Source organism: Mesoplodon mirus (assembly GCF_964341445.2).
Source record: "Mesoplodon mirus genome assembly, chromosome: 11".
NCBI classification, from domain to species: Eukaryota; Metazoa; Chordata; class Mammalia; order Artiodactyla; family Ziphiidae; genus Mesoplodon; species Mesoplodon mirus.
This window is the reverse complement of record NC_138987.1, coordinates 6,530,373-6,558,117: the sequence shown is the minus strand read 5'-3', so window position 1 is coordinate 6,558,117 and position 27,745 is coordinate 6,530,373. Positions and strand designations below refer to the sequence as shown.

At 39.3% G+C, this 27,745-nt stretch overlaps 1 protein-coding gene across 2 annotated transcripts in view; it reads right to left on the bottom strand.

Moving 5' to 3' along the window:
- SYT1 (synaptotagmin 1) overlaps positions 1-27,745 on the bottom strand; it is a 558,640-nt gene that overhangs the window by 84,616 nt on the left and 446,279 nt on the right. For both annotated transcript variants that reach the window (XM_082636133.1, XM_082636132.1), the window contains exon 10: positions 1,447-1,564. In XM_082636133.1, the coding sequence (XP_082492259.1) occupies positions 1,447-1,564 (118 nt within the window). The remainder of the gene's footprint in view (positions 1-1,446; positions 1,565-27,745) is intronic.

The following is a 27,745-nucleotide window of genomic DNA, read 5'->3' as shown; positions in this document are numbered from 1 at the left end:
TGCTCTGTTAATGCCATTAGGCAATGAAAGCAGCAAGTTTTTAAATGGGGTCTTAGTGACCTGAAAGAAGTAGTGCAGATTCCCCAGGCAATGTATTTATAAAGAGAAGTAAATTTAGGCACCAGGAGAATTTGGTTGACAAATTAGTGGTTCAGTAAGTGGAGCCTTAGCTTTAGCATATTTTAGCTGTTATACTTTATAATATAAAATCACCATGCTGCATGAGGGTGACCTTTTGAAGTTTGCAATATTTTTATTAGGGAAAGCACCGAATAACCAGTAATGTTGGTTCTAATTCCATAGCCAGGAACAATGACAACTATAGTCTATTTTTGACCCTTTGCCATATCATCCTCACACTTTAATGAGTTACTAGAAGATCAAGAATATAACTGATTTAATCACACAGAGAAGAAAATAAAAACAATTGTGTTCAGCTCTGGAAATGACAAGTCCTTGAGTTGACTTTGCTTTTGAGCAAGTATAATGGACTTGAAGACACGGGGAGGGGGAAGGGTAAGCTGGGACGAAGTGGGAGAGTGGCATGGACATATATACACTACCAAATGTAAAATAGATAGCTAATGGGAAGCAGCCGCATGGCACAGGGAGATCAGCTCGGTGCTTTGTGACCACCTAGAGGGGTGGGATAGGGAGGGTGGGAGGGAGACACAAGAGGGAGGAGATATGGGGACACATGTATATGTATAGCTGATTCACTTTGTTATATAGCAGAAACTAACACACCATTGTAAAGCAATTATACTCCAATAAAGGTGTTAAAAAAAAAAGAATATACTTTCTCACTTAAAAAAAAAGAAAAGAATAAAGTCACCATTTTAAAAACTAAAATTGGGTTTTACAGAACTTTAAATCCCCAAATTTCCCCATCCCCAACACAAGCTGTAGAGAATGAATGTGTTACCATGAGAATTCACCCTCAGATTTTATTGTTCACATATATTTGAAATGCTGCATGTTCACACAAAACAGTATTGCTAAAAACTATCTTAAGCTATATACTTACCTAATATTTGGCTTTTATTATATGAATTAAGTATTAACCTAATGAGTCTCAGATAAAACAGTACTTTTCATATCATAAATGAATTTTGACCAAAAAACAAAACCAAAAAAACAACAAAATTATGATTGGTCATAGGTGCTGCCTTTCGACAGAGAAGCAGTTTTTCAGCTTTCAGAGCTATAGGATTGACGATACCTGGGCTGTGAAGCGGGAAAACAGGTTTCATCTTCTCTGCTAATTCTAATAAATTGAGAGTGGCTTCCTGGGTCTCTGTGTTGGGATGAATTCTGAAACTGCTTCCAGGCTCCATGGGAAAGAGAACTGTGACCAATTAAGGAGTGGGGCATCGCGGCACGTGTGCTGTGCATTCGGTATCCACGATGAAACAGCATAAAAAACACAGTAAACGTTAGACTCACCAGACAAGCCACCTACATCCATCTTCTTCAGGTTCTTTGCCTCAAGTATGACAACAGTCAGTTTGCCGGCAGTAGGTACGTAGCGAAGGGAGAAGCAGATATCACCCAATTTCTCCTGCTGTGAAAACCAATAAGAAAGTTAAGTAATTTTTCAAGTAAAGGTGAATGTGGTTTGTACATAAACACTGTAAACTCCTCAGGGAGGGGGCTTATGACAATTAGAATTTGAAAACTCTTAACGTTCACTGGCATTTACCCAGTGGCCTTTCATTCACTAAGGTATCACCAAGAGTGACTGTAACTCATTTCAGTTTTTAAGTAGCTCATCTATACTTTAACATTCATCAAAATACATCCATAATTCAATGGTTCAGGAGATGGGACCAAGACGACTTTTTTAGAGACTGCTTTCTGAATAGTGCTGCAAAACTCTTGGCAAAAATTCGTAACTTGATTAAATGGCTTTGAAAAGAGCCTAACACTTTTTTGGTAGAATCAACCTACCTACTTTTTTGTTTTTTGACATTTCAAATAGGATTATGTGTAATACTTAGACTTTTGGGGGAAAAAGACTTGCTTTCGTGTTCCATTTAACTTCTATTTGTTGATGAGAAATTGTAAATTCCTAATAGCAGAAAGGCAAAAAGGCAAAAACGTATATAAGTTTTTGTACTTTTAGTTTTACTCATTTCAAGTGAGGTCTAACTTTCTTTTTCCTTATCCTAAAATTTATAAAAATCTAAGCGGTGGGTCAAAAAAGTGAAATACACAGTAACACAGAGTTTCTCATATACCCTCACGTTGTTTCATTGGTATCCTATTTTAGTTTCAAGAACATTCACCAGTCCTATATTTGAGCATTTCTGAATAACTGAAGAGTTTAAACTGATGATGCTATATAGAACTTTTACCTTTTTCAGAAAAGAGGCCTGTGGGTTCTCCCACCTTAAGTGTTTTACTCTTTAGGATAACTAAGAACTTTGGTAATTGAACATGAGGAAGATTTTTGCATTCATATTGAAGCATGAGAGAGGGGGCGAGGGTGTGCAGTTTGTTGTATTCTCAGATACTGGAGGTACTAGACTGCTCACTGACATACGGGATTAAGTATATGTACGGCAAATCAGGGTTTATTTCTTTGTATCTTTTCCCTGCCCACCCCCTCTCCAAGAGTTAATTACAAAGAAGGTAATGGCTGTGCCAGACTGTTGCAGAAAGATTTCTAACATAGGGATGAGGTACAGAAGGCCATATCCTCAGGTCTTCTCCTGTTGTACTCCTAATATGGCTGTTTTTGGCCTTCTCTGTATCTTGACATATGTTAAATTGGCTAAATTAACTGCCTAGATGTAATCCAACAAATTAAGAAAATGCAATTCCTTTTTTGGGGGGTACTCATTAAATCCATCTTTCAAAAAGGAAAGGGTATCTACCTGTTCTATAATTTATCGATAGGTGAGAAGTAATATATTCAACGTCTGTGTGTGTGTGTGCTTGCGCGCTCACGTGAGAGAGAGAGAGAGAGAGAGAGAGAGAGGGAGGAAGAGAGAAATGGTACTTTCTGCTTATGTAATGCTTTTGAAAATATCACCACATGTGTGTAGAGCCATGGTTCTTTCATTCCTTGAGTTCCCATAGCACCTTACACACGTATCTCTTATGTTACTAAGGACTTTTTTGGGTCTTACTGTGCATGTCTTAATTTCCCCACATGACTAAAAACTCCTTGAAGACAAGGTCCTTCCCTGAATTATCACTTTCCACGTATTTTCAAAAAGTAAATACGTGGAAATTGGAGCTAATTTCCCCATTTTGAATTATCTAGGTCATACGTCTCTTCCACTAGTGTAGATAATAGTTACTTCTAATGTGCCTACTCACCCCTAGGAATTAATGTACACATCAGGAGAATCTAGTGAACTAGATTACATTTCATAGTCTCTGAAAATACAGAACGGGCCTCGATAGCACAGAAATTAATACAAAGGATGGACACATTCATCTGAACCTTAGGAGACAAGAGAAAGGTAAACGAACAAAACTGCTGTTCAGAAATGCTCATCAGGAGGGTTCTTTTTGCAGGAGTCTATTTGCCACAGTAGCCTTCCTGGGGAACTGCTGGAGAACCAGGTCACTCTAAGCATCCTAATCAGGTGTTCTCTCTTAAATGACACCGCTCTTCGTGGCCCATAATCTAATTCCACAATTTATAGGCATCTCAGGTGTTCTAAACAAAGAGTTGTCATAACTTCTAGTAGTATTCAATCTTAGGATATCTAGGGAATCTTTAAGATTTTACATATTTAGTTTCAGAAGAAAGCAGTTGCAGTTTGAAAAACCATACATCAAGTAGAAGAAATATGTCAAGTTACCTGTAATTTTAAAGCTATGGGATGGGGGAAGAAAGAGTGACTGAATTTCAAAGTGGATATTTTGGGAGAAAGGGAAATAGAGAAAAGTACTTATTTTAGCACCTTTTACAGATCTCCATTTAATTCATTAACTTAGGAACTTGAACATGTAAGATTTCATTTGCTCATAAAATCATCATAATTGGTATGCCAAATTAAGCATGTATTTTTATGTTAAGCAACTGAAGTTGCTTTTCAGTGCTTTAAAATTTTTAAACTCGGTTTACATAAGGTTACCTGATGTGTCAGCATGGAGCTAATGCTCAAAGGCTTTTGACTTGATCCTGAGTTTTCTTTTTTTTTTCTTTTCTTTTTTTTTTTTTTTTGCGGTACGCGGGCCTCTCACTGTTACGGCCTCTCCCGTGGCGGAGCACAGGCTCCAGACGCGCAGGCTCAGCGGCCATGGCTCACGGGCCCAGCTGCTCCACGGCATGTGGGATCCTCCCGGACCGGGACACGAACCCGCGTCCCCTGCATCGGCAGGCGGACTCTCAACCACTGCGCCACCAGGGAAGCCCCTGAGTTTTCTTTAGTGTCAGACTGTCATCTGGAATGGTAGAAACTAATATTCCTAACTGACCGCCCACTAGGATATTCTCCTTTCACTTTTAGATTGTCTTACTAAATGGATGTTCATCAGCAAACCCTCCCCTCAACTGTTTGCCTTTTCAATACCCTTACCTGTCAGGGTCGCTAACTAATCTGTTTCCAATGGCCACCTTACCTTTTGTTTTCCTCTAGTCATTCAGCCTACAAGTCTTGACATTTCTTTTTTTGGGTAATGTATCTTCAACTGTATTTTTTCTTTCACTTTTTTCTACCACCATCAGCAGCATGACCTCTACCCTCACCACCTCCACTTCCAATATGACCTGCATCTCTACCATTTGCTGCCATCACTACCATCACCCTATACCATGGCCTCCACCACTGCCTCTATCCCCTCCACCTCCATTTCCACTCTGTGAGACTATGCCCTAAATACTTCTGTCATCTCTTTTGAAATAGTCTGAGCAAAGATTTCTTTAAGTCATAGTCTCACCAAAGTCCAATGTAGACCACATACTAATGCCAAACTAATCTTTCAAAGGTCCAAACCCATCTTCCTGGCTTTCAAGAAGCTCTATACTTTGCCCTAACTATCCAAATCTTTTTCTTCAACTTCACTACCTACTCAATCTTCAGAATATATTTTGAATTTGACCGTATCTCCCCATTTATAGGGCCATCATTCTAGTCCAAGGGTGACCAACCACCCTCATTTGCTCAAGACTCTACTGGTTTAAGCCTCACAAGTCCTGTATACTGGGAAACTTCGATCCCAGGCAAACCATGACTATTGGTAACCTTAAGTCTAAATCATCACATAATTCTTGAACTAGACTTCTCTAATAGCCTCCTGATAGCCACTCTGTTTCAACTCTTGCTCCTTTCTAGACTCTTCCTCACATAAAAGGCAGACTGATCCTTTTAAAGTGGAAATCTGGTCATGAGACGATCCTACTCAAAGCCCTTCAATGTATTCCCATTTCACTTAGAATAATCTGTATTCCTTACACTTAAAGGCCTTATAGATGGGGGTCTCACCTCTCCATCTCCTACCATTATACTCCTGATCTTACTTCCTCTCCTCCAAACCTGTTAGGTACACTTTGACCTCAGACCCTTTGCCTATGCTCTTCCTTCTGCCTGCAATATTCTCCCCCCAGATACTATCATGGATTGTTCTATTAGTTTTCTCAGCTTTCTGCTTTACATGTCACCTCTTTAGAGACCTTTTATATGGCCATGCTATCTGAAGAGGTTCCATCCACTCCTAAACACTCACACTACCTACCCCCATGCCTGCTTTTTTTTCCCATCCTAGCACATATTGCTTGAAGTTCTATTTTGTTGAGGTTTTCCCCACCAGAGTATGAGATCCACAAGAGATGGCTGGCACAGAGCAGAGCCATATATGCCTATTGATGGAATAAATGCAGATTCCCTACTATCAATTATAGTCAATGTCCTCAGTATCCACAGGTTGGGTTCTCCGTGGAAGCAAACTGATTTGCAAGTGGGAGATTGGGATGTGTCCTTGGAATCAACACTTATGGGGGAGTGCAGAAAGCAGGATGGCTCAGGTGGAGAAGTTGGGCTATGAGGCAGTCACACCAAAGGCCTCAGTCGATCCTATGGGAAGTTCTGGAGCTAAAATAGCTCTTCAGAGATGTTCTAAATTCTGAAGAGATGAGTTTTATGCTCCTGAATCCACCAGTCTTTGGATGTGGCCTTTCCCCACATCTTGGACCAGGGTCTCCTCAGCTGTGAGGGAGATTCTAAGAAGGAGGAACTCAGTTGTTACGAGTGTCAGCCATCAACACTCTTGGCCAGTGGAATAAATGCCTTCATCATGAAGATGATGCAAGACTGTATGTGTGTGGAGGGGTCACCACAGCAATGGCTACGTCTCTGAGCTATCTTCCTTCCCATCACCAGATTTTTGCTTAGTCAGGAAATTCATCTACAATGTCTGTAGTCCCTTATTATGCCTAATAAAATTACCCCTAACCCTTAAGCTCTAGTCCAAGTTCCATATCTTTAAGTATCTCCATAGTGCACAAGGATTTCTACTAGTAATTAATTGTTTTATAGCCAGTAGTATGGTGCCTAGAGATATTTTCCCCTATTCATATTTGTGAGTTCCCCTCACTCTAATCTCCAGAAGAAGAGGGATTGTACTTGATACTACCTAATAATGCACATGATAGGGGCTTAGAAATAACTGTTGGTTGATTGCATTGAAAAGAGAGCCTCACCAGTCTTGTTTTGTAAACAGCATGGACACTAGTACTCGATATATCAACAGTGTTTCTGGTTAATCAACAAGTCAACTAATGAATATATTCAGAGGTCTTTCTTTGTTCCTAGTGCTGTAGACATGGCTCTGTTAGTCCTTTCATGAAACTGGAAACGAAAACATTTCTGGAAGTGCAGCTTTTATAAGATAATTTCAAGACCCTATGGGGTTGCAGCCGACAGATGAGTGCTTTTGCTGGTATGATTAGCTCACGAAGGGGCCTTACTACTATTAGAAATCTCAGCTTTATGTATAATTTATTTTGGTCAATTGCCTTGATCACTAGGTGGAAACTGTCAGTTAGTGTTAGAAAGTTCCAACTGTGAGATTCAGAGAAATTAACCTGCTCTTTTAGAATATGGAGCTGACAATCAGAAAGCACCTTTGTTCTGAGCAGCTTGATAATTCTGATAGTTTTTAAAAAGCATCCACTGAATAGAGTAGACATGAATTAATGATTTAATATAGACAACTAGAGTAATACCTTTCCTTTTTGAAAAGCATTATAGATACTAGAACAGAGGTCATCTCCATTGGGTAAATAAAAAGCTTGCTTAAAATGAATATATGCTGGCTTTTATAGCACCATCCATCATTTTATGTGTAAAGAGAGGTGTTCACTTTAATGATCTTTGCAAATGGGGCTAAGTTCACACACTTGTTGGAAATGCTATACTTTTGAATGAGTTTTAAAAAGGTACCTGAATTGACTTAATGCTGTGACATTTTAAAAGGACATATTCTATTTATGTTAATCTTAAGATTTTTCTATGTGTTAAACTGGAGATATTTTCTCTGAATAGAAGGTTTTTTTTCTGAGGTTGGGCATCTATTTAGAGGTGACAGACAAATGGCAGTCCAGTCTCTCAAAATGAAAATCTAGACTATTTGCGTATTCTCCATTTGTAAAAATACAGAGATATTATTCATTTATAGGAAAGGTCAATGTCAGGTTTTTAATTTTAATAACAGGGTGGCTTTAAACATATCCTTTGTGTGGTAGTATCTTTCAAATTCATTTTATTCCCATAACTACTCTCCTACCCCTGAAGTATCTGCCAAATCGGTATTTACATCTAATGGTCCAGATGGTCACAGTGTGAAATGTTGCTGTGGATGTACCCAGGCTAAAAAGACTGAATCTGGCCTAGTGTGCAAATGGACAGTAAATGGTTCAGGTGAATGAGACTATGTTATTTCTTTTAATACTTATTTTGTGAGGTTACTATGTAATTGATTAACTTCATATTCATTTAACTATTCATTCATTTCTTACTAAGCAATGATTAAGTTCCATCATAAACTCTTCCAGGGTCTAGTCTAGGCTCCATAGATACCTAGAGGAATAAGATGACTTTAAACAAGTTCAGAATTTAGTAGAAAGACAAATTTAAACAGAATAACAATATCATGTGTTAACTGCACTGAACAGGTGGCACAAATACTCTGGGGGCAAAGAGGAGAAGGTTGAAACTTGCCAGGGTCTAGTGATAGAATTAAGGAAGGAAGACTTTATTTGGAGATTTATACCCCCAATAATCAAGGATAAAATTTTCCAGCCACCCCAAATAAACATCCTTTGTAAAATAAATGTGCTTGCCATGCAAATGTAGCTTTAGGACAAGTCTTCCAGCTTTCCCCTTTCAGCTAGAGCTAGTATATATGGGGGGTTGGTGACATGTAAGTGTGCTTGAAGAGCAAATACCTGAGCTGAGATGGGAAGATTCCACAGGAAGATTCAATGTGAACCCCTTGAAGGACAGGGCAAGAATGTTCCAGGCACAGGGATGCACGGGCAAAGTCTCTAAGCGCTTAAACAAGTTACTCTTCTATAAGTATAAAATGTATGTAATTTAATTAAGGACAGATTTCTATTTATGATTTATATCTTCAAAATTTTTTCACTATATCTTTAACTTCTACTTTGATGAAGAGATACACTTGTAGTCCTATTAGAAATAAGAATTAACAACAGAAAAGTGGATATTCTGAAGTGCTCTAAAAATGATGAAAATAGAAAATCAAAATGCCTATTAAAAATAACAGTACAGTGCAGTACAGAGTGATGGAGAGAGCACTGGACTGAGACATGGGCATTAACTATTTGTTCATCAAACATTTATTGGGCATCGCCTATGGGCCACCACTGTCCTAGATACTAGGACACAATAAAGCATACCAAACCAAGGAACAAAATAAACATGGTAAAATACAAGGCAAAGTAAAGTAATTAGAAGAGTGCTTGGCACATAAAACGTACTATGTGAGCACTTGCTATTATAACAAAAATCCTATTTCAACCACCTTCCCCATACATAGTGCCATATATAGGGAAGAGGGTGGTTGAAATAGGCACTATCTAGAGAAGCCAAACTTCTTGAATGCATTGTCTACAATCACTGTCCCTATTTGTTCATGTTCTACTGATTTCTCCATTACTTTATTGAATTGAAATGGTTTCTGCCAAGTTTTCAAATGACATCCATCTTGGTAAGTCATAAATATTTTTCAGGTTTCATTAACTTGAACTCTCAGCAGGATTTGTTGACTTATCTCTCTTCCCTGGATTCTGTAATTCTGGAGGCTTTCTTGATTTATCTGCCTCTCTGGCCACTGATTCTAGTCCAAGCCCATTTCTTTTCTTCTTAAACTGATATTATCCCAGTCTATGGCTTTAGTTACAATCCAGAAGTGATTCCCAAGATTGTTTCTTCAGTTCAGATCTTTTATCTGGACTCCAGACTTATATATCCACTGCTTACTTGTCATTTCCACATTAGTACGTTAAATAAAGATCTTAGACTCAAATGCCAAAAACTGAATTTCATTACATTTCTCACAAGCCTGGTTCACTCTATTTCAGTACTGGTAACAGCCTCCAAACAGTTGCTAAAGCCAGAAAACTGGGCATTATCACTGACCGTTGACTTCTTTAGAGATCTGATTTTACCTATTAGAAATCTCTCAAGTGGGTTCACTTGTTTCCATCCTTTTCCAATAAATCTCTAATATTTCAATATTAGAGTATTTACCCCCTAATCCACTAATCTGTCATCTGGGATATTCTAATACTCTCTAAATTGTTCTCCTTCAATTTACTCCAGGAATATAGTGGGCAGAGTCGGCCTCTTAAATAACAAATCTACTTAAAATCCTCAAAGTAGGTCTTCTGTCTGTCTTGGGATAAAGACCCCCAACTTTACCACCAGTTAAAATATTCTTCAAGGGCTTGTTCCTGCTTACTCCTCAGCCTCTTCATATCAGGCTTCTTCATATCATGAAATAAGTCATGTTAACTGTACTCTTAGCACCACCATATGAACAGTTCCTTTTGCTTGACATATTCTGTCCTTTTGTTATTCTCCCTTTTATGTAACCTTTACTCATCTTTCAGACCTTACCTCAACATTATTTGGAGAAGTCTTACCAGACTCCCAGACTAAATAAAGTCTTTCTTAAATATTCTTTAGTAGTTCCTTATACTCTTCTTTTGAAGTTTTGACTATAGTTATCATTACTATAATCATGCCCAGTAATTGTAATGATATACAGCAATCGGATATTGATTTGTGTGATGATTGGATTGTATCTCACTTACATGCACTTGATCATCTTTATGCAGCACCCTTTTAATCTGTATGCATAGTCCTGGCTTATAAGACCTGAGTAGCACATATTCGTTGAGACAAAGAATGCAAACATATTTGAGTGCTCAACTCTGGCAGAGACTACTAGTGGTTTGTCAAAATCCATTCTCTTCCTCCTGGACACATAGCTAGACTACATTTCTCAGCCCTCCTTGCAGTTGGATGAGGTCTTGTGATTGGATTCTAGCCAGTGGACTGTGAACAGAAGTGAAGCGTGCCCTTCTAGGCTCAATCCCCCATAACTACTTTGTATGATCTTTCGTCTCTGCTATGACTGTGATAGTGACCTCTGTGACCTTCGAAGCCACATGCTGTAGATGGCAGAGGTTCAATTTTCCAGGATCCCCAAATGGCACAGTAAAAGAACCCTACCTGCCAATGTGGAACCACTTTGTACTACTGAGTGAGCAAGAAATACATTTCTTTTGCTGAACCATTACATGTTTGGGCCAGCTTCTTATTGTAGCCTAGCTTTACATAATTAATAGAAATAAATGAATGAATTCTAAACATACTTGTTTTCAAAAGTATGATTAGTGATCCATTTCACTTTCTGTGGTTAGTAGAAAACGAGCAATGCTTATACTTCATTAATTCACTTTGCCAAATGCTTATTTTGTGTTTTCAATATGTCAGTCATGGTGCAAGGTACTAGGAAGAATGGATGATGAAAACTTGTCCTTGACCTTAAGAAACTTATTCTGTGTTGAGGGGGACAAGCATAAAAACAAAAGTTCAACATAAAATGATTAGTGCCATTTTAGAAATATATATTTGGAAGGACCAGTATAGAGAAGGGAGAGGAATTTGTTGTGGTTAATTTCAAATGAGAATTTCGAGTGGCGGATAGGGGAATGCGACCAGAATGTAGAATGGGAAGTGAGTCCTGGCAATGTCCTTGTCCAGAGATTCTTCATGCTGTAGTGTGCTTTGGGGCCTGAAATTCCACCATGCATTCCCTTCCCCTAAAGCTTTAGATCTCTAGGAGTCCTTTAAAATAATATGAAATGCTGTTTTGCCCCCTGGAGGATGACATGGCCATCCATCATGGTATTAAATTTTAGTTGACAGTTCTTTGGGTTATGGAAGATTTATCTAAGTGAGTGGAGACGGGCAAAAACACCAAAGATGGTGAGTATGTCTCCATAGTTAAGGATGCTGCCTTAGTCAGAGAGCCTAAGTAGGAATCCAGGTGAATGACCCAATTGTATGAGGACATGTGAAGCGAAGGGAAATGATGGAGAACGTTTGTGGAAAGTAGCTAAAGAGACGAAGTTGCTTTGTCCCTTTAACATTCTCTCTCTGTTAACTACATGTCCTTGATTTTCTAGGTCAGACCAATTTTAAATATTCTATTTTCTTGTCTTCATGTGACTTTTGGGGCCTCTTCCAAATAGTTATTTGGATTATGGGAACCAGCGTTATCTTCTTTTAAACCGGAAGTGTGGATACTAAGTAATTTTGAAATATAAGCAACCTATTTCTACATGAAAATGCAAATTTGACCTAGGCAATTATAAAGGAAGCCATTGTAAATAAATAATATGCCAGAAGATGGGCCATTGGTTCTGGAGCAGTCATGAAAAACAATGCCAGGTAATCCTTGGAAGGCATAGTTTGGCACTTTCAACTCTTGAGAGGTGCCATTTTTACTGGCAGAGATAAGCATTTGAATGATGTATACATAGTCTTTCTGGTAGAGCAGCATTAAATGTTTACTAATCATACACAACAACTGCAAAGACTTAGTACCCTGACCTCTGTCACTCCATAGCTACGTTTACTGGTGCATCCTAACTAACGTGAAAGGTACCATGGGGGAATAGGGTCTTGACAGAGGGAACTCAAAAGCCAAGGTGCTGTTTTATCCAAAGAACACTTACCCTTTTTAGTTCTGGGGTGGTGACCAAGAAATCCAGAAGGAACGGTAATACCACACAAGTAGGAGGCACCATTGCCCCAAGAAGGTTTTCCTTCTCAGGGAGGTCTGGGTGAAAGGGAAGGTAAATGCTCCGTAGACTTGAGTTCTGCCACCAACCACCTCAAGGGGGCACTGCAAGCAAGTTCTTCCTGCACCATTAAAATAGATGAATCGTACCTGCTCTTTCTTTCCGTGAGGATTATATAAGACCCACCTGTGAGCCAAGAGGAGCTTACAATCATGGAGAAGAGAACCAAAAAGAAGGCAACAAAAAGAGCATGCTATGCACTAGGCTAGTCACACAGAAGCTGGCAAGGGGAGAAAAGCCACTTAAGCAAAGTGAGGGAGGTCATAGGGGCCAAGTCCAGCTTTTCCACTTCTGGCTTCAGCTTGCCAAGGGGGCTGTCCATAGCAAATGGGAGCCTTGAAAAAAGAGAGAAGATGGGGAAAAAAAGCCAATAAATTGAGGTTGGAGAGGCAAGGCAGTGGGGAAAAAATAGAGAAAGGAATAGAGGAGAGAAAAGAAACTTGAAAAAGAGAGTAAGGGGTCGGGGGGAAAAGCCAGTTTGTTTACTTTATCTTCCAATAAACTGCAAGTACTTGACAATAAAGAGGGAAGTGAACATTCCTGAAGGGATTGGCCTGGGGGTTCTTGATACCCATCAGTAGGGGAAGGAATGCCACAGGAGTGGGGGGATGGATTTTTGGAAAGGGATGGATTATGGGTTAGATGTGTGACTGTGTAGCAGGGGAAGAAGACCAGCTTTTTGACTGTTCTGGTTCTCATAATCTATATGAGCAAGAAGAATTAAGAGAGCAGAAGTAGGAGGATTCAGGTTAAACACAACCGCCCTTTTGACAGACTCTTGGAAAGGGTGGTCTCACTTGAACAGATTTTTGAAAATACAAAGGACAACCTATGAAGATGACACCAGAGCAGAGGATGAAGCCCATGGACATACAAAGGAAAATGTTAAAAGTATTATATAAAGAAATAGCAAAGGAGATGCACACTTATACAACAGAAATGTTACTTCATGAAAGCAAATTCATTTTGGGTTGCAGGCAACAGAACAAGAACTATTGCATGTTGTTGATTGCACCATGTTCTTTTGCACTTTCATATCTTTGGACATCTGCCTCCTTTACCTGGTATAACCTCCCTCCCTTTGTTTTACTACTGGACTCCTCTTAATTCTCAGCTGTCCTCTCTACTGAGTCATCCCCTGGTCATTCTCGTGAGAGTTTGGCTTTTCTTCCCTATTTTTGTTCCAGTGACACCTTTTTAAACTCTCAGTATAGCACTTATAATATTATACACAAGATGCCTGTTCCCTATTTGCCTCTTTCACTAAACAAGGCTTATATTTTCATCAGCTTTGCCTAACAAAGTGTCTGCCATATGGTTAAAAGTCGATATAAAGTTACAGGTCAAGAGCCATTGTGTCTTACTGTAGAAAAGGGATAGGACAGAGAAAATGGCAATTTTTAGTTTTTGTGCTATTGTAAGAAAAATTTGGAATCAGCTGGCCCGAGACTCTGATGGGGAAAAAATGAAAAGCTTCTGTATGCACTAGTGATGTACAAACAAAAACCAAAAAACTGTCTAGCACAGAGCTGACAATAAAGTTTCTTTAGAGTTAAGATATCATTTGGGTTTCTTATTAAAGGCAAAGAGAATACGGAAGTGGAATCTTGGGGATCAAGCTTTCTGAGAGAGTAGACATGCCAAGGACAATGTATAAATATCATTAGCGGAAAAACTAGACAGGACAAAAACATAAAAGAGCCAAAGAGAAAACAGTTACTGTTTGGGAATAGGTTTTAAAAATAATACGCGAGTAACACTGGGAATTTGGCTAGTTTGGTTTGAGAGAAACTCTAACTAGATTTATATATAATAATGCAACTACATTTTCTAGTAAAGAACTGGTAAGAATAAAATGAAATCAAAGAAAAGAGCTTTGAAATCCTAAACTTGTACATGAAATGTATTAATATCATTTTCTTACTAGTTTAATGTCAGTAGAATAACCATTTTTAAATAGTTTCCACTACTTCATTATTAGACATTGAGTAGCTGGCTCTTGTAAAGATGCAAAAGAATCCTCATTACTTGATGATATAATAGCTGAGGTGGAATCTTTGAATTTCTGAATAGGTACAAATCCCAATTATAACTATGGCCATTTCCAGGGGCGTTGCAACCTTCCATAGATGGAATACGAGGAGACCTGTAAGGATTATTTACTTGAGATAAAGAAAAAAGTACAGTCTATCTTCTGTACCACAAGCATGTTGCATCTACTTGATAGTTTCAGTGTCACTGTGAAAATAGTAATATAATCACATTGTGGATAATGGAAACAAAATCTTTCTCATGAACAGCCCAGTTAATTCAGTTTTCAGATAAAGATGAAAATATATGGAGTTGCAAATTATATGCCTATAGATTAGGCATTTGAATTTATATTTTCATCTTGGCTATGTAACTGACTTGAAGCAATGTGCAGAAATTTGCTGAACTTGAGTTACCCCCTTCACAGAATAGATCACCAATCTCAAAGGTGATAAGTGAATACCTCTAACAACATCTACATTAATCTCAGTTTCTTAGTGAAACGGTCCCATCTACATATTACTGCTTTATCAGAGTTTGGCTTTTCTCTCTCCAGTGGTGATCTTCTGTTCTCATTTATTTTTCCTTAAAGGTTATGTAGATAATTAGTGTATTTCTCATGTAGGCCTTAAATGCACTGCATGTTGTGGTAGACTTACAGAGGAAGTCAAGATCATCTCTAAGTATGTTTGGAATTCAATTTGCCAACATTTCACAAATTGTTCATTTTGCAGAAACAATTTCGTTTCCATCTGGTTTGCCTAGGGGAAAGTTCACTGGTGCTCATCGTTAAGAAAATCAGATCATTAGGGAATTCAATGGTCCCTTGCATGGAAATGTGGATGTCACTACATCACACAGTGCAAAAATATAGTTTATCTGCAAATGAGTGTGATGTGAATTTGCTTGGAAGCTATCCTCTTCAGACAAAGAAAGCGCATAGGTATATCTTATTTGCTTCATTTTGCATGTATTCAGACTGACAGCTGGAGTGACCTGCTGAGATGTCAGGGTTTTGTTTTTATTGTTATGTAAAGGACATCACAGATTTTTATGCAAAATGACGACTAAAAGAATTTTTAAGAATGTGTGTTATGCAACTGTAACTCAAGGCATTTTAAACTGTGATAATTTTCCTCTTTTATTTGTAATGGCATTCTGGTTTTCAACTTTGAACATCATATTTTTAATGAAGGAAACTTAGCTTCTAGAAAATGTGACTGAGAAAACGGACCCATAAATTTCTGGCCAATTTCATCAGGTGATTTTTATCATTTTATTAGGATTTAGTTTTTTTTTTTTTTTTAATAAGTTTTCCTTTTTTTTTTGTTTTTTGGCTTTTTATTTATTTATTTATTTATTTATTTATTTATTTTTGCTGTGTTGGGTCTTCGTTTCTGTACGAGGGCTTTCCCTAGCTGTGGCAAGCGGGGGCCACTCTTCATCGTGGTGCACGGGCCTCTCACCATCACGGCCTCTCTTGCTGCGGAGCACAGGCTCCAGACGCGCAGGCTCAGCAGTTGTGGCTCACGGGCCCAGCCGCGCCGCGGCTCGAACCCGCGTCCCCTGAATTAGCAGGCAGATTCTCAACCACTGCGCCACCAGGGAAGCCCAGGATTTAGTTTTTATCTATGGTTTTCTTCTAGGATTTTATTATGTGATATCCTGTTAATGGAGATCAATATAAAATTTTAAAAATATTTATTTATAAATTTATTTATTTATTTTTGGCTGCGTTGGGTCTTTGTTGCTGCGCGCGGGCTTTCTCTAGTTGCTGAGAGAGGGGGCTCCTGTTTGTTGTGGTGCTCGGGCTTCTCATTGTGGTGGCTTCTCTTGTGGAGCACAGGCTCTAGGCGTGCGGGCTTCAGCTGTGGCACGCAGGCTTAGTTGCTCCGCGGCATGTGGGATCTTCGCGGACCAGGACTCGAACCCGTGTCCCCTGCATTGGCAGGCGGATTCTTAACCACTGCGCCACCAGGGATGTCCCAATATAAAAATTAAAAAAAAGAACTTTTTCACATTTGAAATCCCATAAAAGCACGTTTGCCCACACTGTACCTTAAAGTAGTTTGCAGATTTCCATGAACTCTTTCTTAGAAAAGTAGTAACCATTATTGTTCAATAAATTCTGCAAAGGGACAAATTAAGAGCCTGAGGTAATCCTTATTTCCATTGCTTTCATGCATATTTTTGGCAAATAAATAAAAATGACATAAATTTAAAAAAATCATCATATATACTTCAATGACCCCCCAAAATCTTTTGACTCGGAGAAAGAATATGTGAAATCTAAGGGACATCATTTTGAATTTGAAGCTAAAAAGAATATGTATAAAGTTGTTATCTGGGGCTTCCCTGGTGGCGCAGTGGTTGAGAGTCCGCATGCCGATGCAGGGGACATGGGTTCGTGCCCCGGTCCTGGAAGATCCCACATGCCACGGAGCGGCTGGGTCCGTGAGCCATGGCCGCTGAGCCTGCGCATCCGGAGCCTGTGCTCTGCAACGGGAGAGGCCACAACAGTGAGAGGACCGCGTACCGCAAAAAAAAAAAAAACCAAAAGAAAACAAACCAAAAAAAAATTGTTATCTGAAAAAAGTCTTTAGGCAGTCAGAGTCCTTGAAATATTTGAAAAGATTTGTCTGAAGATAATGAATCATAGATACATATGACTACTTTTTGAAGATAGAGGAGTCTTATAGGTTTAAGCTTATGGGAAAAAACAAAAAATGTAAAGAATGTGTTGTACTATAAAGGGTTACTTTCAAACTTATCGAGTGAATTAAAGGCAGAGAAATGAGCCAATGATGTCCCTTGTAGGTGACAATGATACAGGGTCAGGTGGGAAATCTTTCTGAAAGAAGTTGTTTCTAGTATAAATTAAGACTTCTCGGGCTTCCCTGGTGGCGCAGTGGTTGAGAGTCTGTCTGCCGATGCAGGGGACACGGGTTCGTGCCCCGGTCCGGGAAGATCCCACATGCCACGGAGCAGCTGGGCCCATGAGCCATGGCCGCTGAGCCTGCGCATCCGGAACCTGTGCTCCGCAACGGTAGAGGCCACAACAGTGAGAGGCCCGCGTACCACACACAAAAAAATAGAATACTCGTTTGTGTGTGAGGGTAAAACTGAACAGCTTACAGAGGTAACCAGAGACAATTTTCCATGGGGTCATTGAGAAAGAGTTTCCTATGGTTCCAAATAAGGTACATCAAGAAAGGAAAATGGACTGGAGGTTAAGCTTTTATTCCTAAAAGGTATGAGGTTCTCAAAACTGATTTTTAGAGACAGTTAGTACCACAGTTAATACTGCAATAAGGCTGCCGAGTCCAAATCTAGACCTATCACTTACTTAGTTGTGATCTGGGGACATTCTTAACCTTTGTGGGACTCTGTATCCTTATCAGTAGAATGGGACTGATAATAAACTAAAGGACTGTTGTGAGGATTAAAGAGTTAATGTACGTGCTGTGCATACAGAAGCTGGCACACAGGAAGTGCTCAGTAAATGTTAGTCATTGTTAATATCAGGCTGCCGTTTACAGATCAGCTTCTATGTGTTGGATGCTTCATATAATTTATTCCATATCTTCACAGCCGTGAAGTACAGGTTATCATTGTCTCTGCTTCGTAAATGGACAAACTGAGGCTCAGCCCTGTGGAGTAACTGTGTTAACGTAACATGGTTATTAGAACCCAGAACACAGGTTTGTTAAGCATCAAAGTCCATGCTTTTTCTTCTATGTGGCAAATCTCGTGAAATTTTAATTTTCTTTGTATATTGGGTAACCATTGTTCAATAGTATCGAACACTAAGCCTGTAAGATACTATTAGCACAAGGTGCTATACTGGAAAAAATGTCACATGGCAGCATTTCCCTGGTGGACGTGTTCCCAGCCAGATTCTTCATCTGTAATATTGCACCCTCTGTTAAGCAATTTGCAATTGCTTTCATGTCTTCCTGAGTGCACAGGAGTCAGCAGGCTACAAGTCCTGACTGACCGTCTCAAGGTCTTCCATGGATACCTGCAGACTGTTGAGATGAAAGGTTTCTCAGAGGAGCAGAAGCACGTCCAAACACAGGCTCCCTGACTCTCCTTTCCGTTCCTGAGGTTGCCTGAGTTAAATGTATCGACTAAAAGGAGATGTATTACATCATCTTGAATCAGAAGGGGTAATCAATTATATTCTTCTCTCCTCACAGGGATTTGGTGAGGCCAAATAAGGAAAAAGTGGCTAGAAGGATAAGCTTTCTGCAAAAAGGAGAATAAATAAATGCAAGAAAGGGATCATTTTAAGCAGTGAATTAGAAAAATATAAAGGCAAGCCACATTCTCTAAACACATGATAAGTGCTGTATTCTCTGTTCTCACGTGGCCAGAGGTCAATGGATACAGTCTAGGGATGGATCTGTGGCTGAAGTACCTGTTGGGCTATAGGTAGTAGAGGTTTAGAGCTGGAGTCTAAAGTAGCTAGACCTAGATTTGAAACCCTGGTTTGTCACTTCCTAGCTAGGTGACTTAGGGTACGTTGTTTCATCTCCCTTAAGCCTCAGTTTCCTACTGGATAAAATGGGGATAATGATAGTACTGATCTCAACTGGTGGTTGTGCGGATCCAATGAGAGGAGATACATCAAGTGCTTAGAATGATGCCTAGAGTATGGTTTAAGTGCACAGTGCATGCTCGTTATTTTATTCTTAGCATTTCTATCCATCAAAAATTAAGAATGAGTTTTTACAGAATACAATTCTATCCATCTTTGTGTGTTCCTTACTCAGCTGGTGCGGGGTACAGTGTCTGGCACATAGCAGACACTCATATTTTTGTTGTATTAATGAACAGAAGGATAATGTCATATGAATGCTGATACAGACTTCTCGCTCTGTCAGCCCTCTTACGAGTTTGTTCTTGGACACACAGAAGAGCTGTGAACATGGCCAGCCAGCTGTGGGACCTGGAAAGATGTCTATGTGGAGATGCCCATCTCACTGCACTTGGGCCCCACCTGAGGTCCTCCTTCTTCAGGGGAGCTCAGGGTCTCCTCACACGGTGGGTCTCTCCGAGTTGAAGTCCACTGAATCCTATCCTTGGGTAAAACGTGGCTTGGATTTTGTCCCCCCCACTTCACCCCTCAGTGACCTTGAGCTTGGATCAGCACAGGCAGGAGCAGGTGCTTGTAGTGGTTTATTATACTTGGCTGCTACCTGGGAGGAGTGGAAATGGAAATCAGGAAGTTCCTAAGGAAGCTAGAAGATGTACTAGTGTAACGGCAAGGATGAAGGTTGCTTTCTTCACCTTCTGTTCTTCAGGACATTTTTTCCTTTGGATATTCTTTCCTTTGAAGAAAGGACATGACTTCTGGATTTATTTATAAGCAATTTAGAAAAATACTAGACTGTTAAGGAGATGATGGAATCAGGAAAATTTAAGCAATGCAGGTTGATGCTGGCTAGGGTACTATATAGGAGAACATAAAATATGATATCTAAAGCACTTAAACAAGTTTGTTATGGGGAGAAGTAGGGTGTTAATATGATCTAAAATGGAAATGAATTCTCTTTTAATCCACATGTCCAAAATAGAACTTCATGTTTATCCTTAAGATTAATGCATCTTTCTGTAATCTCATTTATTGCCCCGTTTGCTCACTTCTCAGTTAACCAAGCTAGAGTTGGAATCACTTTCGGTGGCTTGCAAGCGCTCACTCTTCTGTCTAATTGAAAACAAATTTCTATAAATCATATCTTAAAAACTTCTTCAAATTTGAGTTCTTACTTTCACTGCCACGTAATTTCATGAACTCTGCCTGTGGAAGCAACAGCCTCCAATTCATCGTCATACTGCCAAAGGATTAGCTTTCTAAGCCATAGAGCTGATACGGCCACTGGCAGCTTTAATACCCTCCCAGTTGCCAACTATCAGAGTAAAATGTTAACTTCCAAATTCAAAGCACTAAAATATTACCCTTATTTATTTTTGTGGCTTAGCCCCTGCCCCCATCATTCTCCTCTCCCATGCATTAGATCGTAGCCAGACGTTATTTCTCTCTGAATGTTTCAGATGCTCACTCACCCTTCTTCCCCTGACTGGAAATCCTTATTCTTGACCTGTTGAATTCCTAATCATCCTTTATCACCCACCTCATTCATATTCTAATCATCCCTTCTGAACTCCTCACCTCCAGACAGCATCATCCCTTCCTTGTTGCTTATGAACTCCTTGAGTGGAAAAACTGTATCTAATTCATCTCTGTATCACCAGGGCCCAGCATAGAATGATCTGTAGATGTGTTGTTGAATTGAGGTATCAGATTAATGAAAAACCTTCCACCAAGGAGCTATTTCCTTTGCTGATGTGTTTTCGTTTGGGATAGTTAAATGTAGAAGGTACAGAACATAGTTGCTTATATAGGAAGCCTTTAGCACATACAGTGAATTGATTGCTGGAAAACAGGGCAAGGGTTTTTACGGTTATGTGTCAACAGGAGCACAGGCTCAGAATGACCTGAGTTAAGACGCAGACTTGGTAACTTAATGGGCGTATGACTGTGGGGACTCCCTTTACTTTTCCTTTATAAAATGAGGATAATACTTCCAAGACTGTGTAGGATGGCTATGGATATCAAACAATATATATAGCCTAGAATACAGTGCTCTTAATTTTATTGAAATAAAGAAACTTGTATATACAAGTTTAAAAATTGGGTGGAATATCAATAGTACTCCTGAACAGACAGGAAAGAAAATGTGTTGACAGATACATGAAAGAAATATAGAGACTTATTACTCTAGGATGAGGCCTAGACTGAATTGTCAAGTGTATAGTTAGAGGAGACACACAGCTTCCTTAAACTATTATATAGCTCCTCCTTAAACTATTAAGTTTATATATAAACTATTATAATATATTATATAAAACTATTATATAATTACATAATATAAGCTATTATATAGTTTTCCTGTCTACAGTAATCACTTAACAGGGATATCTTCATTTTCCTTATAAGTTGATTTCTGGTTGCAACCCTTGAACTATTAGAGCTCAAACAGAGAAAGACAAGATACCACGCCAGCTACGTTGGTCATCCTAAGATCTTTTCTTAGTGGGTTCAACATGTGTCTTTTAACTCTTTGCAGACAGCATATTTATCTGTGCCAGTGGCAGGGTATGTGTGTGGGAATCCGAAGAAGCCTCTGAAATGAACACAACCATTAGGGCTTTAAAATGCCACTTGACGGGTCATTCACTTAAAAGCTATTACCAATCAGCTGCCTCTTGCAGGCAGAGGGAAAAAAATATTTATGGGTTGAAGACACTTGAAATTAGAGATTAGCAGGAAGATGCTCTCTCATTACCAAACAGGGAGCCAGGATGTCAAACATCTTTAGTTTCTCTAAAGACACAATCTCTCTTCTGGATTTTTCGTAACGGGCAAAATGAACTAAAACAACCCCTCCCCCCACGGCACCACCTTTGCTGTCATAATACCCTGCATCTCTCTGCCTGCGCCCCCAGATGCCTGCAGTGAGCGGCCCTGCTCTAGTGAGCGCATCTCATTCTGCTTTACCACTTGGCTCTTTCTCAACTCCTGCCTGATCACTTTTGGAAACGTCATTCACATTTATATGCAGGCCAGTGCACAAACCAAAATTAATTTAACTCACAAAGGCATGTTGCTATTATTACTTTTGACACCATGGAGAACTTATTAACTATAGCTTGTCACAGGCCTCTCAGCCTGAATACATTTCCCCTCCATGCTGTAGTCGGGCTAATCCAAGCTAAAGGTTTTCTGGATTGTCAGAAACTGTAAAAAGTCAAAATAGTTGAGTTTTTCAATAATTAGGGCAGACAACTAGGGCACCTACCAGGCACCTGTGGGGGACCACGGACACCTAAGGGGACAGGAGGAACCCCCAGTGACCGGGTAGGATGTGGGGCATGGGGGGGAGTGAGGGGGAGGAGAAGTGGAGGCGGGACAGGACTGGAGCCCCTGAAGGGCGGCTGGGGGAGGGGAAGGGATCCCACACCTGAAGGGGGAAATTGGGGAACCACTGGGAAGGCAGAGAATCAAAAGGGAGCATGGCCAGGTTTACCCTGCCCACTTGGGCCCCCGGAAGTCTGTTGAGATACCAGGCCTGATCCTCTGCCCACTGAGGCCACCTCCAGCCGCATGGGTTCTGAGGGAGTGGAGGGAGGGAAGGGGGAGCAAAAGTAAAGGCAGGACATCCAGGACGGCACCCCTGAGGGGCGGCTGGGGGAAGGGAGGAGTTCCTACACCCAGAGTGATCCACCCATGGTTAGGGGTCCAGCAGTGATGGGGGACCCTGGGGAAGATGGTGGGGGGGGCACGAAGGAATCAATAGCAGAATCACTGAGGCAGAAGAAAGGATAAGTGAGCTGGAAGATAAAATGGTGGAAATAACTGCCAGGGAGCAGAATAAAGAAAAAAGAATGAAAAGAATTGAGGACAGTTTCAGAGACCTCTGGGACAATGTTAAACACACCAACATTGGAATTATAGGGGTCCCAGAAGAAGAAGAGAAAAAGAAAGGGTTTGAGAAAATACTTGAAGAGATTGTAGTCAAAAACTTCCCTAACATGGGAAACGAAATAGTCAATCAAGTCCAGGAAGCGCGGAGAGTCCCACACAGGATAAACCCAAAGAGAAACATGCCAAGACACATACTAATCAAACTATCAAAAATTAAATACAAAGAAAAAATATTAAAAGCAGTAAGGGAAAAGCAACAAATAACATACAAGGGAATCCCCATAAGGTTAACAGCTGATCTTTCAGCAGAAACTCTGCAAGCTAGAAGGGAGTGGCAGGACATATTTAAAGTGATGAAAGGGGAAAACCTACAATCAAGATTACTCTACCCAGCAAGGATCTCATTCAGATTTGATGGAGAAATTAAAACCTTTACAGACAAGCAAAAACTAAGAGGATTCAGCACCACCAAACCAGCTTGACAACAAATGTTAAAGGAACTTCTCTAGGCAGGAAACACAAGAGAAGGAAAAGACCTACAATAACAAACCCGAAACAATTAAGAAAATGGTAAGAGGAACATACATATCGATAATTACCTTAAATGTAAATGGATTAAGTGCTCCAACCAAAAGACATAGACTGGCTGAATGGACACAAAAACAAGACCCGTGTATATGCTGTCTACAAGAGACCCACTTCAGACCTAGGGACACATACAGACTGAAAGTGAGGGGATGGAAAAAGATATTCCACGCAAATGGAAATCAGAAAGCTGGAGTAGCAATTCTCATATCAGACAAAATAGACTTTAAAATAAAGACTGTTACTAGAGACAAGGATAGTACATAATGATCAGGGGATCAATCCAAGAAGAAGATAAAACAAGTGTAAATATTTATGCACGCAACATAGGAGCACCTCAATACATAAGGCAAATGCTAACAGCCATAAAAGGGGAAATCAACAGTAACACAGTAATAGTAGGGGACTTTAACACCCCACTTTCACCAATGGACAGATCATCCAAAATGTAAATTAAAAAACACAAGCTTTAAATGACACATTAAATAAGATGGACTTAATTGATATTTATAGGACATTCCATCCAAAAACAACAGAACACACTTTCTTCTCAAGTGTACATGGAACATTCTCCAGGATAGATCATATCTTGGGTCACAAATCAAGCCTCAGTAAATTTGAGAAAATTGAAATCATATCAAGTATCTTTTCCCACCACAATGCTATGAGACTAGATCTCAATTACAGGAAAAAAACTAAAAACTACAAACACATGGAGGCTAAACAGTATGCTACTAAATAACAGAAATCACTGAAGAACTCAAAGAGGAAATCCAAAAAATACCTAGAAACAAATGACAATGGAGACATGATGACCCAAAACCTATGGGATGCAGCAAAAGCAGTTCAAAGAGGGAAGTTTATAGCAATACAATCCCACCTCAAGATACAAGAAAAATCTCAAACAACCTAACCTTACATCTCAAGCAATTAGAGAAAGAAGAACAAAAAACCCACAAAGTTAGCAGAAGGAAAGAAATCATAAAGATCGGTTCAGAAATAAATGGAAAAGAAATGAAGGAAACAATAGCAAAGATCAATAAAACTAAAAGCTGGTTCTTTGAGAAGATAACCAAAATTGATAAACCATTAGCCAGACTCATCAAGAAAAAAAGGGAGAAGACTCAAATCAACAGATTTAAAAATGAAAAATGAGACGTAACAACTGACACTGCAGAAATACAAAGGATCATGAGAGATTACTACAAGCAACTCTATGCCAATAAAATGGACAACCTGGAAGAAATGGACAAATTCTTAGAAAAGCATAACCTTCCGAGACTGAACCAGGAAGAAATAGAAAATATAAACACACCCATCACAAGCACTGAAATTGAAACTGTGATTAAAAATCTTCTAACAAATAAAAGCCCAGTACCAGATGGCCTCACAGGCGAATTCTATCAAACATTTAGAGAAGAGCTAACACCTATCTTTCTCAAACTCTTCCAAAATATAGCAGAGGGAGGAACACTCCCGAACTCATTCTATGAGTCCATCATCACCTTGATACCAAAACCAGACAAAGATGTGACAAAAAAGAAAACTACAGGCCAATATCATTGATGAATATAGATGCAAAAATCCTCAACAAAATACTAGCAAACAGAATCCAACAGCAGATTGAAAGGATCATACACCATGGTCAAGTGGGGATTATCCCAGGAATGCAAGGATTCTTCAATATATGCAAATCATTCAGTGTGATAAACCATATTAACAAATTGAAGGAGAAAAACCATATGATCATCTCAATAGATGCAGAAAAAGCTTTTGAAAAAATTCAACACCCATGTATGATAAAAAAAAAAAACTCTCCAGAAAGTATGCATAGAGGGAACCTTCCTCAACATAATAAAGGCCATATATGACAAACCCACAGCCAAATTGTTCCTAATGGTGAAAAACTGAAACCATTTCCTCTAAGGTCAGGAAACAGACAAGGTTGCCCACTCTCACCATGATTATTCAACATAGTTTTGGAAGTTTTAGCCACAGCAATCAGAGAAGAAAACGAAATAAAAGGAATCCATATTGGAAAAGAAGTAAACTGTTACTGTTTGCAGATGACATGCTACTATAAATAGAGAATCCTAAAGATGCCACCAGAAAACTACTAGAGCTAATCAAAGAATTTGGTAAAGTTGCAGGATGCAAAATTAATGCACAGACATCTCTTGCATTCCTATACACCAATGATGAAAAATCTGAAAGAGAAATTAAGGAAACACTCCCATTTACCACTGCAACAAAAAGAATAAAATACCTAGGAATAAACCTACCTAAGGAGACAAAAGAACTATATGCACAAAACTATAAGTCACTGATGAAAGAAATTAAAAATGATACAAACAGATGGAGAGAGATACCATGTTCTTGGATTGGAAGAATCAACATTGTGAAAATGACTATACTACTCAAAGCAATCTACAGATTCAGTGCAATCCCTATCAAACTACCAATGACATTTTTCAGAGAACTAGAACAAAAAATTTCACAATTTGTATGGAAACACAAAAGACCTCGAATAGCCAACGCCATCTTGAGAAAGAAAAATGGATCTGGAGGAATCAGACTCCCTGACTTCAGACTATACTACAAAGCACAGTAATCAAGACAGTATGGTACTGGCACTAAAAGAGAAATATAGATCAATGGAACAGGATAGAAAGCCCAGAGATAAACTCATGCTCATATGGTCACCTTATATTTGATAAAGGAGGGAAGAGTATATAGTGGAGAAAAGACAGCTTCTTCAGTAAATGGTGCTGGGAAAACTGGACAGCTACATGTAAAAGAGTGAAATTAGAATGCTTCCTAACACCATACACACAAAAAAACTCAAGATGGATTAAAGACCTAAATGTAAGGCCAGATACTATCAAACTCTTAGAGGAGAACATAGGCAGAACACTCTATGACATAAATCACAGCAAAATCTGTTCTGACCCACCTCCTAGAGAAATGGAAATAAAAACAAAAATAAACAAATGGGACCTAATGAAACTTCAAAGCTTTTGCACAGCAAAGGAAACCATAAACAAGATGAAAAGACAACCCTCAGAATAGAAGAAAATATTTGCATAGGAAGCAACTGACAAAGGATTAATCTCCAAAATATACAAGCAGCTCATGCAGCTCAATATCAAAAAAAAAACCCAGTCCAAAATGGGCAGAAGACCTAAATAGACATTTCTCCAAAGAAGATACACAGATTGCCAACAAACACATGAAAGGATGCTCAACATCACTAACCATTAGAGAAATGCAAATCAAAACTACAGTGAGGTATCACCTCACACTGGTCAGAATGGCCATCATCAAAAAATCTACAAACAATAAATGCTGGAGAGGGTGTGGAGAAAAGGGAACCCTCTTACACTGTTAGTGGGAATGTAAATTAATACAGCCACTATGGAGAACAGTATGGAGGTTCCTTAAAAAACTAAAAATAGAACTACCATATGACCCAGCAATCCCACTACTGGGCATATACCCTGAGAAAACCATAATTCAAAAAGAGTCATGTACCCCAATGTTCATTGCAGCACTATTTACAATAGCCAGGACATGGAAGCAACCTAAGTGTCCATCGACAGATGAATGGATAAAGAAGGTGTGGTACATATATACAGTGGAATATTACTCAGCCATAAAAAGAAACAAAATTGAGTTATTTGTAATGAGGTGGATGGACCTAGAGTCTGTCCTACAGAGTGAAGTGAGTCAGAAAGAGAAAAACAGCTACCATATGCTAACACATATATATGGAATCTAAAAAAAAAAAAAAAGGTCATGAAGAACCTAGGTGCAAGATGGTAATAAAGACGCAGAACTACTAGAGAATGGACTTGAGGACACGGGGAGGGGGAAGGGTAAGCTGGGACGAAGTGAGAGAGTGGCATGGACATATATACACTACCAAATGTAACATAGATAGCTAGTGGGAAGCAGCTGCATGGCACAGGGAGATCAGCTTGGTGCTTTGTGTCCACCTAGAGGGGTGGGATTGGGAGAGTGGGAGGGAGACGCAAGAGGGAGGGAATATGGGGATATATGTATATGAATGGCTGATTCACTTTGTTATAAAGCAGAAACTAACACACCATTGTAAAGCAATTATACTCCAATAAAGATGTTAAAAAAAAAAGGCTAAAATTAACTGTCTACAAATGGCAAGAAAATCTTGGTCCCATTTTGTTGGACTACCCTTTAAAAAAATATGACACAATATGATTTAAGCTTTATGTATTTGTTCCCCTGTATCAGTAAATATGGTCTTT